The sequence below is a fragment of the Megascapheus bottae genome, chromosome 24, assembly GCF_031878675.1.
Source record: "Megascapheus bottae isolate mThoBot1 chromosome 24, mThoBot2.hap1, whole genome shotgun sequence".
Taxonomy (NCBI): domain Eukaryota; kingdom Metazoa; phylum Chordata; class Mammalia; order Rodentia; family Geomyidae; genus Megascapheus; species Megascapheus bottae.
In genome coordinates, this window is record NC_143532.1 from 4305109 (window position 1) to 4322511 (window position 17403).

General features: G+C 40.8%; 1 protein-coding gene across 3 annotated transcripts in view; it reads left to right on the forward strand.

The window, feature by feature from the left end:
- The window catches only part of Cmc2 (C-X9-C motif containing 2), a 22964-nt gene extending 5792 nt beyond the window's left edge, over positions 1-17172 (forward strand). For all 3 annotated transcript variants that reach the window (XM_090357241.1, XM_090357239.1, XM_090357240.1), the window contains exons 2-4: positions 7250-7361; positions 14968-15039; positions 16847-17172. In XM_090357241.1, the coding sequence (XP_090213367.1) occupies positions 7281-7361; positions 14968-15039; positions 16847-16933 (240 nt within the window). In that variant the 5' untranslated portion in view covers positions 7250-7280 and the 3' untranslated portion in view covers positions 16934-17172. The remainder of the gene's footprint in view (positions 1-7249; positions 7362-14967; positions 15040-16846) is intronic.
- The last annotated feature ends 231 nt before the right edge of the window (positions 17173-17403 follow it).

Sequence of the window (17403 nt, forward strand, 5' to 3'; positions counted from 1 at the left end):
GTGTGTGTGTGTGTGTGTGTGTGTGTGTGTGTGTGTGTGTTACTGAGTACAACAGTATTCTCCTGATAAAAGTTGCAATTTGATATAGCCTTCCTGTACTCTAAGTGTGGGAATGTTTGGCCCTCAGACCATATAAAGCTTGAGAAATGATTTGATTTGTGATGTCTGGTACAGAATGGTACACATATATTAGTTTCAATGGTTCTCCTGTGTTTTTTAGTGGCTATCTGTGGCCAGTGCGCCTGTGTTGATGATGTTATACCTATATGACTGAACAGAGGTTCCCCCTCCCCCCACATGATCCTTTGGAATTATTTGTACCTACTTTTATTTGTTGGGAGTAGGATGGGCAGTTTGAATTTCTCACAACGTTTTTTTGTCTCTCAGATGTGGAGCTTGAACTCAGCCTGGGCACAGTCCCTGAATTCTTTTTGCTCAAGGTTAGCTCTCCACCACTTTTTTTTTTGCACACCATGTAGTACTTTTTTTTTTTAATGTTTACATCATATTTTAAATGACAAGTTTAACAAACAAATGTTCAAGGAGGGAATCTCTAATTACAATCTCTGGGACTTAGTATTTAGAACTTAATCAAAATTAGGCTAAGGGTTTGTATGTCATAGAAACATGTCAATTTATGAAATAAGACGTTACGTCTATAGAATCATAGGTCTTTATGTCTATATAGTTACGTTTGTATTTCCATTACCATGTCCATAGCTTTGGGTATGCAGTTATTGAGTCCTCGCTCTTGTATCTCCACCACTTTTGAGCTATAGCACCACTTAAAAGTTTTCTGGTGATTAATTGGAGATAAGAGTCTCATGGACTTTCTTGCCTGGGCTGGCTTCAAACCACAAACCTCAGATCTCTGCCTCCTGAGTAGCTAGAATTACAGCCAGTCACGGGCTTGAGCTCAGGGCTTGAGCTCAGGGCCTGAGCACTGTCCTTGGACTTTCTCAAGGCTAGAGCTCTACCACTTGAGCCTCAGCACCACTTCCGGCTTTTTTCTATGTATGTGGTGCCGAAGAATCAAACCTGGGTCCTCGTGCATGCTAGGTAGGCACTCTACCACTAGGCCAAACTCCCAGCCTCCAACTACAACCTTTTTAAAAAACAAAAAAGAAACAAAAACTCCACAGCTTTATTAAGGTATAATCTACACGCCATGATTCTAAATGATTCTGAACTCAGTGGATCTGTAGTAAATCGATACTATTGTGTAGCCACTACTACAATCCAGTTCTAGAACAGTTCCTTTGCGCCCATTTACAAGTCAAACCTCATTTTTACTTTACGTTCTAGACAACTACTTTGGTTTTTGTTCCTATAACTTTGCCTTTTTAGACACTGAATATAAGTTGATTCATACAGTAATAATAAGTAGCCTTTGCATCTGGCTGTTTTGGATTAGCATAGAGCTTTGGAAGTTCAGTGTTAGAACATGTGTAGTAAGATATTCCTTTTAATTGCTAAGTAGTATTTCACTGCATAGATAAATGACATTTGTTTATGCATTTACCTGATTATTGAATGTTTGGATGTTTTCAACTATTGGCTATTATGAATAATGCTACTGTGAACATTTACATATGTGTCTTTGTGTGGATTTATTTTCCCATTTCTCTTGAGTAGCAACCTAAAAGTGTAGTTGCCATAGCCAGTGATTGAGATTGTGTTTTACCTCTTAAGAAACCAGGACCTTGTTTTCAAAGGTCTCTTCTGTTTTACACCTGCAACAGCAGTGCTGAGGTTGTTCTTCCATCTCCTAACCCATGCTTGATGTTGTCTCACTTTTTAATTACAGACAGTCCCTGACTTAATGGTGCTTTGGCTTAAGACTTTTCAACTTTAGAATGATGTGAAAGCAGTGTGCATTCAGTAGAATGCATTCATCGAGTTTTGATTCTTAATCTTTTCCCTGGCTGGTGACATGCAGTTCAGTAATATTTTCTCTCAACTGGGCAATGGCAGACAGCTATAGCTCTCCATCCATCCACCTTGTGATCACGAGAATAAACTTTACGGTATACTGTTACCAGCATTTTTTTGGATACTATGTTTTATGTTTGTAAATTCTATCATGTCTACAAAACACCCATCAATGTTTCTTGCTTCTGGTGAAAAGAGGAGGAGGAAGGCAGTTACTCTAGAGATGAAACAAAAAATTATTGAGGTGGCAAGCCAGTCATGGTTGTCTCACATGTGCTAGGACTGTCTCAGTCTTCCATCTCAACCATCTTGAAGGCTAGGAAACAAATCAATGATGTGGTGAAATCTTCAGCATCTGTTCAGTCCACTGTGGTCACGAAGAAAAGAGCTGGGCCAATAGAGGATACGGAGAAGTTACTTGTGGAGTGGATAGAATCGCTTACTACTCAGTCTACTGATGATTCGGGCTAAGGCTAGAAGTGTTTTCAATATGCTAAAAGAGCATGCTGATTCCGCGTATACACAAATATTTACCGCCAGTCACAGGTGATTTCAACGCTTTAAAAATACTGTAATTTTCATACTGTTAAGGTCAGTGGTAAGGCAGCAAGTGCTGATATTCAGTGTGCTGAAGCTTTTAAGGAAGAGCTTTAAAGGATAATTGTGGATCAGAAATACTTACCAGAGCAAATATTCAGAGTAGATGAAACAAGTTTGTTCTGGAAGCAGATATCAGAGTGTACACAAATACATCACAAGTCTTAAGACAGTACCAGGATTCAGAGACCATGTAACTGCTTTTGGGTGGCACTGTTACAGGGTTTAAATTAAAAACTTTTCTCATCTACCACTCAGAGAACCCCAGAGCATTCAAGAATGTGAGCAACCATATACTTCCTGTTTATTACTGCCATCACAAGAAAACCTGAATGACATCAGCATTGTTTGAAGATTGGTTTTTGAGTTGTTTTATCCCACAAGCAAGGGAGTATTGTAGACAAACCAGTACTCCATTCAAGATTCTGCTCTTACATGATGTGCCAGGGCATTCACATGTTTGCAACATGCATCCTGATGTAAAAGTGGTGTTTTTGCCTCTGAACAAAGCCACACTCATTCAGCCAATGGACTAAGGTGGAGTAGCTTGTTTCAAATCACAGTATTCATGCCACACATTTGCACAGGCTGTGAAGGCCACCAAATCTGGCCAAACGCACCTGGAGTTTTGGGAAGGTTTTAACATTCTAAATACTGTCTAGAACATAGCTGCAGCTTGGAATGAAGTCACACAGCAGTGCACGAACTGCATTTGGAAGAAATTTTGAAGACTTGTTAATGTGTTCAAGGGCTTTAGCAAAGATCATGCTGATGATGAAATAGTAACAAGGTATTAGCTCTTGGAAAGCAGCTAGACTTGGACACTGATAAAGAGGACATTCATGAGATTGTCAGTGTTAAGACCGAAGAGACTTCTGATGAGAAGCAGACTCAAATGGAGGAAGAAAGGACTGAAGAGAAAGAAGTTATTCTCTAGGGCTCCAGGACGTTCACAACAGAGAAAATGACAGAAACATTTGCTACTGTCAGCAGGGGTATGCGGATGTTAGAAGAAATGGACAGTGATTATGAGAGGTTTGGGAGAGTTGACAGGCAGATACAGAATGCTCTTGCTTGCTATAGAGAAATATATAATGAGAAGAAGAAACAAACTGTACTGTCAAAACATGGCATCTTCATGACAAACACTGCCTGCTAAGCCATCCATGAGTTTCAGAGCCCATTGGCTGTGTACTAGCTCTTCTGGGTTCTCATCAGAAGAGAGACAGACAGATTACTCTGTTCCTGTAGCTTCTACCCCAGCAATTAGTGTTAGTTCAATGCTTCAAGCATTCCTCAGACCCAGTGTGTTTTCAGCCATGTTCATTAATTGTGAGTACTCATAGAAACATTTAGTTTTTCACTTTTGGTACAATAGTTAACAAATTACAGGAGATAGTCAACAATGTATTATAAAACAGGTTTGTACTCAAACCTAGGTTAATGTGAATGTTGTGAACATGGTTAAGGTGTGCTAAACTGAGCTATATGTTCAGTATGTTTAACATATAAAGTGTGTGCACGTGTGCACATGCATGTATACTGGTACTGGGATTTGACTTCAGGGCCTGGGCACCGTCCTTTTGCTGTGTGTGTGTGTGTGTGTGTGTGTGTGTGTGTGTGTGTGTGTGTGTGTGCGCGCGCGTGCGCGCGTGTACGAGTATGTGCATTGACCCTTGAGCCTCAGCACCACTTCCAGCTTTTTCCTATGTATGTGGTACTGAGGAATTGAACCCGGGTCTTCGTGCATGCTAGGCAAGCACTCCACCACTAGGCCAAACTCCCGGCCCCCCTTTAGCTTTTTTACTTGACTGCCACTCTGACACTTGAACCACACCTCCACTTGTGCTTTTTTCCTGCTCAGGCTAGCTTCAAACTGTGATCCTCAGATCTCAGCCTCTTGGGTAGCTAGGATACTAGGTGTGAGCTACCAGCTTCAATGTTTTCTTGACTCATGATAGTTTATGAGGTGGGGTAAGGTGTATCCGCTTGTAATTCCACTGCGGGGAGCTCTGTGTGGCTGTTCTTGGAAGTGTAGTAGTAGTTTATGATTTGAACTTGTTTTTCTCTACGGACTACTTGTGCTGAGCATCTTTTCATGTGCTCAGCTATTCCTGTGTCTGTTAAAATAGCAATTCAGATCTTTTGTCTTATGTTTTCATTGTTTTGATAGATTTTGTTTTTTAGAGCAATTTTAGGTTTGTAGCAACACTGAGCAGAAAGTACAGAAATATTCCCCCTTTCATTCATGCACAGCTGGGAACTTCCTGAACCAATGGTTATTATAGTTGATGACAGTGATACATTATAATCACCCATCATCCAAAATGAGACTTTTCATTTTCTTAATATTGTTTGTTGAAATGTAAAGGATTTTAATTTTAGTTCAGTATAAAATTTTAACTCCATGGATCATGCTTTTGTTGTCTCTGAGAACTCCTGACCTGCACTGAGTTCTGATTTTTCTCCTTTGTTACCTTCCTTTCTTTCTTAAAAATTTTTATTATTTATTTATTTATTTTTTTGCCAGTCCTGGGCATAAGCTCAGGGCCTGAGCTCTATCCTTGGACTTTCTCAAGGCTAGAGCTCTACCACTTGAGCTTCAGTACTTCTTCCAGCTTTTTTCTATGTATGTGGTACCGAGGAATTGAATCTGGGTCTTCATGCATGCTAGTCAAGCACTCTACCACTAGGCCAAACTCCAGGTCCCCTTTCCTTTCTTTTCTTCCCACTTCCTCAATTATAGTAATATACATATAATATCAAAAGTATCCTAGCCATCGTTGGGCATGCAGTGTAAAACTGAAACTCTGCATTAAACTCTCCATAACCTCCTCATTGGGTTCCTCCCTTTGGCCCCTAACAATCATCCTTCTACAAGTTCATCTATGTTAGCATGTTAGAATTTCCTTCCTCTAGGGCTTCATGATATTCCATCAATAAATTGGACACCCTGTTAATCTGGTCTCTGTCTATGGACACTTGAGTTGCTTGTTTCAGCTTTGTGATTACTGTGCTATGCACATGTATCAAAGTCTCTTCAGTGTCTTGCTTTCAATTATTTGGAGGGTATGTCCAGAAGTGGAATGCCTGATCATATGGTAATTCTATTTTTAGTTTCTTGACTAGCCACTATATTGTTTTCTAAAGTGACTGTACCATTTATATTACCACCAACAGTGCACCAGCATTCTAGTTTCTTCGTAACATCTCCAGCACCTGTTAATTTTCTGTTTCTTTGGTAATAGTCTTCTTAAGAGGTCTGAGGTGGTTCACAGACGCTTTCTTTTGGGAGACCTTAAAATATTAAAACAATTAATTAGTTTTTGTTTTTGTTTATTTGTTTTGAGGGTCTGGGGCTGGTTCTGGGATATGAACTCAGGGCCTGAGCATTGTCCCTGAACTTGTTTTTTTTTTTTTTGGTAGCACTGTACCACTGGAGCCACAGCTCTACTTCCAGAGTTTTATCAGGGAGCAGAATCTCATGGACATTTCTGCCTGGGTTGGCTTTGAATTGCAGTCTTTACATCTTAACATCCTGAGTAGCTAGGATTATAGGCACGAGCCACCAGTGCCCATCAGTAATTTTTTTTTTTGTTAGAAAGTATAAAGAATAGCTGATAACACTTTAAAATTATGTAGTCCTTTTGACTTTTGATGCTGATTTTTCTACTTTGTGAAGTAATTTCAGTTTCCTGTTTTCAGAGTAATACTTTTTATTTATTTTTGCCAGTTCTGGGGCTTAACCTCAGGGCTTGGGCACTGTCCTAAGCCACAGTGCCACTTTTGGCTTTTTTTCTGTGTATGTGGTTCTGGGGAATTGAACCCAGGGCTTCATACATGCTAGGGGAACACTAGACCACTATGCTACGCTCTTGGCCCAGCGCAACTTCTGTCTGTCTGTCTATCTGTCTGTCTGTCTGTCTGTCTGTCTGTCTGTCTATCGATGGGGCTTGAACTCTGGGCCTGGGTGCTGTCGCTGAGCTCTTCAGCTCCAACCTACCGCCCTACCCCTGGAGCCACAGCCCCACCTTCTCATTTTCTAGTGATTAATTCGAGATAAGTGTCTCATGATTTTTAGTGCTCCGGCTGGCTTTGAACCAAGATCCTCAGATCTCAGCGTCCTGGGTAGCTAGGATTACAGGCGTGAGCCACCGTGCCCGGCCAGTGTAATACTTTTTATTGGAAAAAAATTATACATTTTCTTATTTCATTGTCTAATAGGCTCTTAGCCAGATGTTAAGAAAAAAGCGGTCTATATTGATTTACACTAATGCAAAATTGATTTCTGCCCTTTAGCCCTCTCAGGAATAAGCATTTAAAAAGAATTAATATGCCAGTTCTCTCATTTGGTACAATTTCATCTGAACAAACACGAGTGGCAATCAGTTTCTGGAATAGGAGGAAATGTTTGAAGTCATGCTAATTAATATAGGCGAGCTCTTCTGCTTGTACACTTTCTTCCAGTATTGGCTCTTTTGAGGATCTCTGCTTTTCCCCTACTAAACCTGCAGGTTCTTTTAAACAGGCCTCATAATGTGCTGAAATCGCTCAGTCATTGGATCAAGGAGCCGAGGCTCAAGTTTGAGAATTTTTTTTGAGGTCATACAGCTGGTTAATGGTTCACATTAATGGTTCACTGTGTGTTCTTACTGAAAATTCTTTTAGATGGCATACATGAGTACATTCCTACATATTCAAGATGTTCTTGTATTTACAGGTTGAACAGCTGTTATCATCACCTCAGAAAGATGCATCCAGACTTATCTCCACACTTGCATACTGAAGAATGCAACATCTTGATTAACTTACTTAAGGAGTGTCACAAAAATGTAAGAGATCAGAAAAATGACTGTAAGACACAGATGAAATTTAGGTACAGTACTAGTGTGAAATCTTACCTGCACCAGTGGAAGGGAATGAGTGCGTCCTAATAATGGGACTAGCTGAGTAAGATCAGCAATCCATTGTGCAATTATTTTTTAGAAATGACTTCCTTTATGATTCCTAAAACTCAAGCATGGCAATTTATTAGGGAACTTCCCTGAAGTGTTCTATAAGAATGCGTATCCTTCTGGAAAGATGCTTTCCTTTTTCTAGTGATAGGGTACTAGAACAGTTATGTCCCATATATGGACTTTTCCAAGTTATCTGCTTCTCGATGGCCACCCTTCTGTGTTTTGTGGTGATTAAAATACTTCCCCATGTTAATTAGGTTCAATTTATGATCAGCCTAACTTGATGGTTTTACTTAGTGTAATGAGATCAGAATTCCATGGTTGAAACCCAAAGAGAAGAAACCTGTTTGCAATGTGTTAAATCAGCTTACATGTTTATAGATGTTAAATACTTAGTATTTTTTTCTGTGTATTTATACAACTGTAAGAAGCATTTATATTTTCCTTTGAACTTTCTATGGTGTTTTAGGTATTTTTGTCCTTGATATTCACACTAGTAAAATTTCATAACATTAAGTACCATTTAAATGAATAAAATTTAAGGACCAGCCTAGAAATTTGGCTTAGTGGTAGAGTGCTTGCCTACCATGCACAAAGACCAGGGTTTGATTCCTTGGTACCACTTACATAGAAAAAGCCAGAAATGGTGCTGTGGGTCATGTGGTAGAGTTCTAGCTGTGGAGAAAGCCCAAGCTCAGACCCTTAGTTCAAGCCCCAGGACTAGCCCCCCCCCAAAAGAAAAAAAAAGAAAAAAAATTTAAGGACCCAAAACAAGGTAGTAAGTAATACTTACAACTTGTAAAGTCAGATATTTTCACTGGTTCAGAGGATGTTGTGAGAATAGTGTAGGCAAGTGGTTTCTACCACACAGAAAAGGAAGGGGCTGTTTCTACTCCCTGATGCACCTGGAAAATGAGCTAGACTACAAAAGTGGAACACACATCAGATTTTTTTTTTGCCAGTCTTGGGCTTGAGCTCGGGGCCTGAGCATTGTCCTTGGTCCTTCTCAAGGCTAGAGCTCTACCACTTGAGCCTCAGCACCATCTCTGGCTTTTTTTTTCTATGTATGTAGTATCGAGGAATCGAACTTGTGTCTTTGTGGATGCTAGGCAAGCACTCTACCACTAGGCCAAACTCCTAGCCTGTTTCCTTTTTTTTTTTTTTTTGGTCAGTCGTGGGACTTGAACTCTGGGCCTGGGTGCTGTCCCTGAGCTCTTCAGCTCAAGGCTATCATCCTGCCCCCTGAGCCACAGCCTCACTTCAGGTTTTCTGATGGTTAATTGGGGGTAAGAGTCTCAGGGACTTTAGTGCCTGGGCCAGCTTTGAACCGTGATTCTTAGATCTCAGCCTCCTGAGTAGCTAGGATTACAAGCGCGAGTCACGGTGCCCCAGCCTCTTTCCTTTTTTTTTTTTTTTGGCAGTCCTGGGCTTTCTCAAGGCTAGAGCTTTACCACTTAATCCGCAGCACCTCTTCTGGCTTTTTTCTATGTATATGGTACCGAGGAATCGAACCCGAGTCTTCATGCATGCTAGGCAAGCAGTCTACCACTAGGCCAATCTTCTGGCCCTCTTTCCTTTTTAAAGAGTAGAAATTGAAGATTTGTGTTGACTTACTATATATGTTGACTTACATACATAGTGTATATATACATATACAGTCAGAGTCTTTAGTGGAAGAGAGAGTCTGCTAAGAGAACAAGGCAACACGGAGAAGAAAAGACTGGAAAAACACTGCAGTTTTTTTCTAGATTAATTAAGCGAAGGTGAGTTTTTCAGTCCTTGCTTTTAAGTATTCTTTGCTACATGTTATTTATATATTGCCTTTTTGTCCATGTCTATTTTAAAATTGGAATCAAATGAAACACTGCCGCCCCCTCCTTTATAAGGATCCCATATAGCAAAGTAACATCTCAAATCACTGTATGACTTTAAAAAAGTTTTATTGAAATATAATTTACATTTAGCTTAATAAAATGAATTTGTTTTTCTTTTTACGGTTGGGTGAGTTTTAATAAAGGTAAGCACCCAAACAATCACTATTAGTCAAGAAACAAGACATTGTGTCATATCAGAATTACCTGTGTGCCTTCTAGTCAGACTCTGCTCTTCACCTCTGGCTCAGGTCCTCCTTACACTACTGTCAATGTAGATTAGTTACTCTGCTCTAAAATTTGCAATAAACATGCATCTACATATTCTTGTGTATGGCTCCACATTTTTGAGGCAAAAGCATGCTGTTAGACAAAGCCATTACTCATTTTTATTTTTGAGTGATATTGCATTGTCTGACTATGACAGTTTATTTGCCTCTTGAATGTCTAGGTTGATTGTAGTATGCTGTTTTGAATAAAGCCATTACGAATATTTGTATGCAAGTATTTGTGTGCACACCTATTTATCTTTTTATTTATTATTTAAATAAGAATTAAACAATTAAGTTGTATGTTAAATACTATTTGACCACTTGAGCATAGCTCCACTTCCTGCTTTTTTGGTAATTTATTGGATGTGGAAGTCTCATGGACTTTTTTGCCCAGGCTGGGTTTGAACTTCGATCTCAGACTTGTGAGTAGCTAGGATTATAAGTGTGAGCCATAGCACCTGGTGATTATTTAAGCTAATCTGTAGGACAGTGTCTCTTTTTTTTGTTGGTCGTGGGGCTTGAACTCTGGGCCTGGGTGTTGTCCCTGAGCTTTTCAGCTCAAGGCTACTGTCCTACCCCTTGAGCCACAGCGCCACTTTTGGATTTCTAGAGGTTAATTGGAGATAAGAGTTTCATGGTTTTTAGTGCCCTGGCTGGCTTTGAATTGTGATACTCAGATCTCAGCCTCCTGAGTAGCTAGGAATGTAGGCATGAGCCATGTTGCCCAGCTATTACTCTAACATTTGTAGAAAACAGGAGATAAAACATGTCTGGGTCTCTTCCTTTGCAAAAAGAAACAAGATAGCCAGGCATTGGTAGCTTACATTTATCATCCTTACAACTCAGGAGGCTAAGATGTAAGGATCACAGTTCAAAGCCAGCCTGGGCAGGAAGGTCCATGAGATTCTTTAGTTAACCACCAGAAAACCGGAAATGGTGCTGTGGCTTAAACTGGTAGAATGCTAGCCTTAAGCAGTAAAAACTCAGGGCAGCACCCAGGCCCCAAGTTCAAGACCCATGACTGAAGAAAAAAAAAAAAAAGATGAGCAAAGATAGGAAGAAAACAAACACAAAATGGGATCAAGCAACCAAATAAACCTAACGATTTCATCAGTCACACTAAAGCAAAAAAAAAACCATGAACCCAAGTAATTTAAACATAGGCTAAAGACAAAATGAACTATTGACAGAGGGTAGCCTTTGCATGTCATTGGTTAGTCATTCAGAAACTGATGCCATACATTCTATGTATTGTACAGTTGGGTAAATAAGTGAATATATTATAAATATTGAATGAGTTTACCTATTTCCCCAGCATCTTCATTGAGCAACATTGCCAATGCTTAAAGACCTGTGTTCTCTGTCAGCCAAGATAGCCAGTGGTTACAACTAACTCCTCATGGTGGACTTCATCTTTGTCTGCTTTTGTACTTGATGGAATTAGAAATTAACCTTTTATTTTGTAAAATTACTTTTTGATAAAGCCTAAACTTTATGCCTACTTTTCTGTATTGCTCAAGGATACTAAATATATGTTCCTTAAGGTCTTGGTTGCTTAATCAATAGAATGAATGGATTAAATTACTTAGCTTCTATCCTTGAATTTTGTTTGTGTCTGTATTTTCGTCTTTTCTGGTGATAAAGCCATTGTTATGAATAGCCCTTTCCAGCTGGGGTTCTACAATGCTCTGAAGTCCTCTTGAAGTACAGGACTATTTTATCTTTGCGTAGCCCTAACTGGCTGTGCTTTTTATCGTTCTTCCTGTGGTTAATGCTTCTGTGGTCTTCACAGTCAAATGTCATTGCATTGCCACCAGGATCCATGACTGCTTCTGGACATCTGGCCTACTTTGTCAGTGAGTTGCAGATTGTCTACAGGTATCATACTGAATTTAGAACAAGCTGCTTGGAGATCCTTAATGTATTTTTTCCCCCGGATTTATAAAGCAATATGTAAAGCCAGGCACTGGTGACTCATGCCTGTAGTTTTAGCTATTAAGGAGGCTGAGATCTGAGGGTTGTGGTTCCAAGCTAGCAAGGGCAAGAAAGTCCATAAGACTCATCTCCAGTTCACCACCAAAAAAGCTCATAGTGAAAGTGTGGTTCAAGTGGTGGAGCTATCCAGCCTTGAGCATACAAAACAAAAAACATGAAAGCTCAAGGAATAGTGCCCAGGTCCTGAGTTCAAGTCCTAGAATTGGTAGGGGGCGGGGCAGGAAGAAAGAAAGGAAATAAAAGCCGGGCCGGGAGTGTGGCCTAGTTGTAGAACACTTGCCTTCCATGCATGAAGACCCGGGATCAGTACCACATACATAGAAAAAGCTGGAAGTGGTGCTGTGCCTCAAGTGCCTCTAGCATTGAGAAAGCCCAAAGACAGTGTCTGGGCCTTGAGTTCAAGCCCCAGGACTGGCAAAAAAGAAAAAAGAAACGCAATATGTAAGTATTGCTTATGTGTTGTTGGAGATAGTATAAGAATACCTACAAAGGTGTAGAGCAAAGAATAAATAATGAAAACAAAGCACTAGCAAGTAGAGAACCTGCTTAGCATGAGCGAGGCCTGAAGTTCAAACTTTAGTACCAACAAGAAAAAGGAGGTGGGGGAGTAAAAAGAATAGTCGTATATTTTTTTGCCAGTCCTAGAGCTTGAACTCTGGGCCTGGGTGCTGCTGTCCCTGGGCTTCTTTTGCTCAAAGCTAGTGCTCTACCAACCACTTGAGCCACAGGGCCACGTCTGGCTTTTTGTGGTGATTAATTGGAGATAAGACTCATAGACTTCCCTGCCTGGGCTAGCTTTGACCCAGGATCCTCAGACATTGGCCTCTTGAGTAGCTAGGATTATAGGTGTGAGCCAGCTACTATTAAATTTATAATTCCCATTTGGATGGCAAGTAATAGAATACACCTCTGCGATGTCCTTGGAGATGTTTAATTACTAGGGAAACAGCTTTGACGTTGACCATCTCCTGAGTGGGTCTTGGGAGCCCCTCGGTATCTCTGGACTGCTCCAGTGTCGTGTGCAGTTATTTTGTCTCTCTCAGATCACAGTGAAAGTAGTGAGCAGGGTCACCTTGTCACTGCTATCTCTAGTGCCTGGGACATCATTCTCCATCTATAAATCTCATATTTGTAGCGGTTGTTTCAATTCCACAGTCACTTGGTTAGACTGAGTCTCTAGAAATAGATGCCTGGCACTGGAGACAGGTGTTGTGAATGTGCATGGTTCTTTTGTACCAGTTCACTAGGGCATTTAGGTTGAACACTTTCACATTATGCCACAAAAGGGTCATTCTCAACTGGGCCTAGATGATGTGGAGGCAGAGAGACAAATTATATGTTCTAGATGACGTGATTGAGTATACTAGACTGAGATGCCGTTATATTCTCAAAGTCTAGTCTTCTACTTGTTGAGAAGGGATGCAGAGGTGTTATCACCGTTTATTTGTGGTCAAGAAAGTAGTTTAGGAAAAACACAAGAAATATTTATTCTGAAAAAGCCATTCAATTACAAATAGGAGGTCTTAGACTATCTTCAATGCTGGACAGAAAAACTTTGACCTGAAGAAAGCTTTTAAAGTGGCAGTGAAAGCCGGAGAAAAAAATTACATGAGGTAGAGCTTGCTAATTATGTGTTGTCTGCTTTCTGCAAAAGCCATAATTTGAAAGAAGAGGAAAAAGTGTGCTTATTTCATGTATGAGTTCAGCATTCATGGCTTATCATTAAAGCAGATCGCCACGCTATCTGACCCACCATTAAAAATTGTGATGTTCAAACACTAATTACAGCCTTGCTAAAATTCAGCATTTTAACTTCAGGCTTCATCTCAGCCTGCTTTACATCTTTCATAGTCGTCCCCGTCCCCCCGCCCCATGATAATAGGATTTTAAACCACTAGGAGAGTTTTTGCTTTTGTTTTTTCCAGCAAAGCTTGATCAAATGGTTTATTTATATGGTTGGTACAAGTGACCGTGTGTGTGTGTGTGTGTGTGTGTGTGTGTGTGTGTGTGTGTGTGTGTGTGTGTGTTAGTGTTATTTCCATGACATTTTGAATGGAGGCAAATGAGAAAATGGCTGTAGCACCAGACATTTTATTCAGTAAATGCTTCTATGGAACAGAGCATGTGCTACTGAAATAAGTTACTCTGTCATGTGACTGTGCCACACTACAGCTGACACCAGTTTTGGGTGTGGAGAATGGCTTTTGCTCTGACTCTTAACATGTCCCTAAAGAAAGGGTTATTGGGGCTGGGAGTTTGGCCTAGTGGTAAAGATGCATGAAGACTTGGGTTCAGTTCCAGATACCACATACATAGGAAAGCCAGAAGTGATGCTATGGCTCAAGTGGTAGAGCATTTGCCTTGAGGGAAAAACCCAGGACTGGCAAAAAAAGGCAGGGGAGTGGTATTAGACCAGGCTTTGGTGACTCACACCCAGAATCCTAGCTACGTAGGAGGCTGAGGTCTGAGGATTGCAGTTCCAGGTGAGCCAGGGTGAGAAGTCCATGAGATACTATCTCCAATTAATCAGCAAAAAACTGGAATTGGAGCTGTTTCTCAAGGGATAGAATGCCAGCTTTAAGTAAAAAAGCCAAGTACGAATATAAGGTGTATATACTCAGTGTGAGATTTTTATGTCAAGAGGCCTTGTTTTTTAGCAAGGAGTGTTTTTTGTTTCTTTTTCTTTTTTTGCCAGTCCTTGGGCTTGAACTCAGGGCCTGAGCACTGTCCTTGGGTTTTCCTCAAGGCTAGCATTCTACCACTTGAGCCACAGCACTACTTCCAGCCTTTTGTACATATGTGGTACTGGGGAATCAAACCCCGGTTTTCATGCATGCTAGGCAAGTACTCTATCACTAGTCCAAACTCCAGGCCACAAAGTTCCTTTATTTTTGTTTCTATGTGTAGAACATGTATTCTTCCTTAGTAGGAAGTAGTAAAATTTCTGGTTTATGTGTTTTACGCATGTAGGTCTTACATACTTTGTGACAACATGACATAGTAATTCTTATTTAAATTCTGTGTATCAGAGACATTAGCTGGCTTTGAACTGCAATTCTCAGACCTCAGCCTCCTGTGTAGCTAGGATTCTGGGTGTGAGTCACCAAAACCTGGTCTAATACCACCTCTTTTTTTTTTTTTTTGCCAGTCCTTTGGCTTTTCCCTCAAGGCGAATGCTCTACCACTTGAGCCACAGCACCACTTCTGGTGGTATCCGGAATCAAACCCGAGTCTTCATGAATCTTTACCACTAGGCCAAACTCCCAGCCCCAACATGACATAGTAATACCTACTTAAATTCTGTGTATCAGAGAAATATTTTATCCTTTTCTTCCTTTTTAGCACAACATTCTGAAATTTTTTGGTCATTGCAACAATCTTGACCGGGAGATGAGAAAATGCTTGAAGAAAGAGGTAAGAAAAAAAGGCTAGAAATGGTAAAGCAAGATAATATAACATTTTTGAAGATTATATATTGTCATCATTACAGCTTCACAGAGAAGGCCAACTTTCAGTGTATGGTCCCCTCTGAAAGGGAAAGAAGGAAGAGCCTTACCTGAGAACCTGTGTAAGATGGCTGTGTTTTTGCCTTTCACATGAATAATTAAAAAAAAAATGGCACTGGAAAATTCAAGTTGGATGAATTTTAAGATTTAAGGAATTCTCTGGTCAATGGACAGATCTCTCAGTGATCAGCTGATTAGCAGGTGACTAAAATGTTTTGGGCATCTGTTTCCCTATGCAGAGAAGAGGCTACGCTTGATGTCATTCCAGCTGGGCGTGGTGGCTCATGCCTGTAATCCTAGCCACTCAGGAGACTGAGATCTGAGGGTGGCGGTTCAGAGCCAGACGGGCACTAAAGAACCTAAAGAATATTGAGACTCTTATGTCCAATTAATCACAAGAAAACTGGAAGTGATGCTGTGGCTCAAGGGGTAGGGCAGTAGTAGCCTTGAGCTGAAGAGCTCAGGAACAATGCCCGGGCTCAGAGTTCAATCCCCATGAACCCCCCGCCCCCACAAAGAAACTGTCTAGCTCTTCATGTTGGATAAATCTCTTTTCAGTGTGACATTAACTTTGTTGCTTGAAGTACTTCATGAATTTTGTGTGAAGGATGGCCCTGGCTGGCCTTGAACTTGAGATCTGCCTGCCTCAACTTCCCTGAGTGGAAGGATCCCAGGCACGAACCATCATTCCCAGCTATTGTGTTGAGTAATGATTTTTGCCTCTGCAAATGTGTGTATTAGGATTATACAATGCATTCTTTAAAAACAATTACAGTTTTAAGTTTTATCAGCTCATGCTTTTTGCCCAGGCTGGCCTAGGATTGCTATTGTCTTTCCTAAACCTCCCCGTACCTGCAGTTAGAGGTGTGTTCCAGCATACTTGGCTTATTTGTTGAAATGGTGTCTCAGGAACTTTTTACCAGTTCTAGTCTCACACTGCAACCTTTCTTCTCTCTCTCTCTCTCTCTCTCTCTCTCTCTCTCTCTCTCTCTCTCTCTCTCTCTCTCTCTCTCTGTCTCTCTCTCTTTCTCTCTTTTGTGGATTATGGGGCTTGAACTCGGCCTGGGCGCTGTTCCTGAGCTCTTCAGCTCTAGGCCCTACCTTTGAGCCAACCCCCACTTCCTTTTTCTAGAGGTTAATTGGAGGTAAGAGTCTCAGGTCCTTTTGTGTGGGGCTGGCTTTGAACCTCGATCCTCAGATCTCAGTCTCCTGAATAGCTAGGATTACATGCGTGAGCCACTGCACCTGGCTCAAACTGCAATCTTGTATCTCTGCCTCTTAGGTAGTTAGGATAAAGGCTGTGAGCTACTGGGTCCATCTTGTTTTATCCTTAGTGGTTAGTTGATCATTGATTTTAGCAAAGTTCCTGGGAAGTAGTCTTTGGTTCAACATGAGAAGTTTGGAATAAGTAGAACTGTTCAATAAGCAGGCCAGTAATCAGGATCATTGGTGAGACAAGCCCAGAAAGGTGGCCTCTTAGAAGACAGAGACAGACACATTCATTTGAAAGAATTTCTGGGTTCTTATTTGGGGAGGAATTCAGTTCAGCATTCTTAGTGTCGGATTAGGATTGAACTTCATTGCTCTGATGCCACTATTTCCAATCTCAGATTCAGGATAATAGAAATTTTATCAGTGAGAATATTCGTTACTGAATTTAAGCTGGGCGGACCGTGACCTCACCTGCTGTCCATTCTCTCCCTTTCTGGGTCCAGTATGAGGAAAAGAGGAGCCGGAGCAGGGAGCACGGCATTGCCATGCGCAAGAGGCTCTTCAGTCTCCCAGAGGAATCAGAAAAGTAGCTGTGGATACCGTGGCAGAGAGAAGACTGAAGGACTGCTGGTTGATCAGAAGAATCCTCTTATTCGTCTCCAGAATCCTGAGTGGAGAGTAATGTGAAGAACTGAACCATGGAGAAGAGGGAAACCTGGGTTCTGGATGCTTGTTAAGAAGCCTTTAGTAGTACTACCAAGTCTGACAGCGAACCTACCCCTTCCATGCTGGAGTAGCTTCCTTCAATAAAAAAGCTGGGGTCATTCTCCCCTCCCTCTCTTTTCTTAGACTCTTAGAATTATAGCAAAATGGTACCTGGAGGCTTCCCTTCGTGACAGCATATCCACTCTAAAGAGTAAACACTAAAGACACAAGCTAGGACAAGAATAACTTTGGGACAATGCTAATTGTGTAAACTGTATGAAAAGGTTCCAGTTTATTATAAGAATGGTCTTGTAAAAGATTAAATGTTTAGGCCCTCCAACGGTGGGATAAAAAC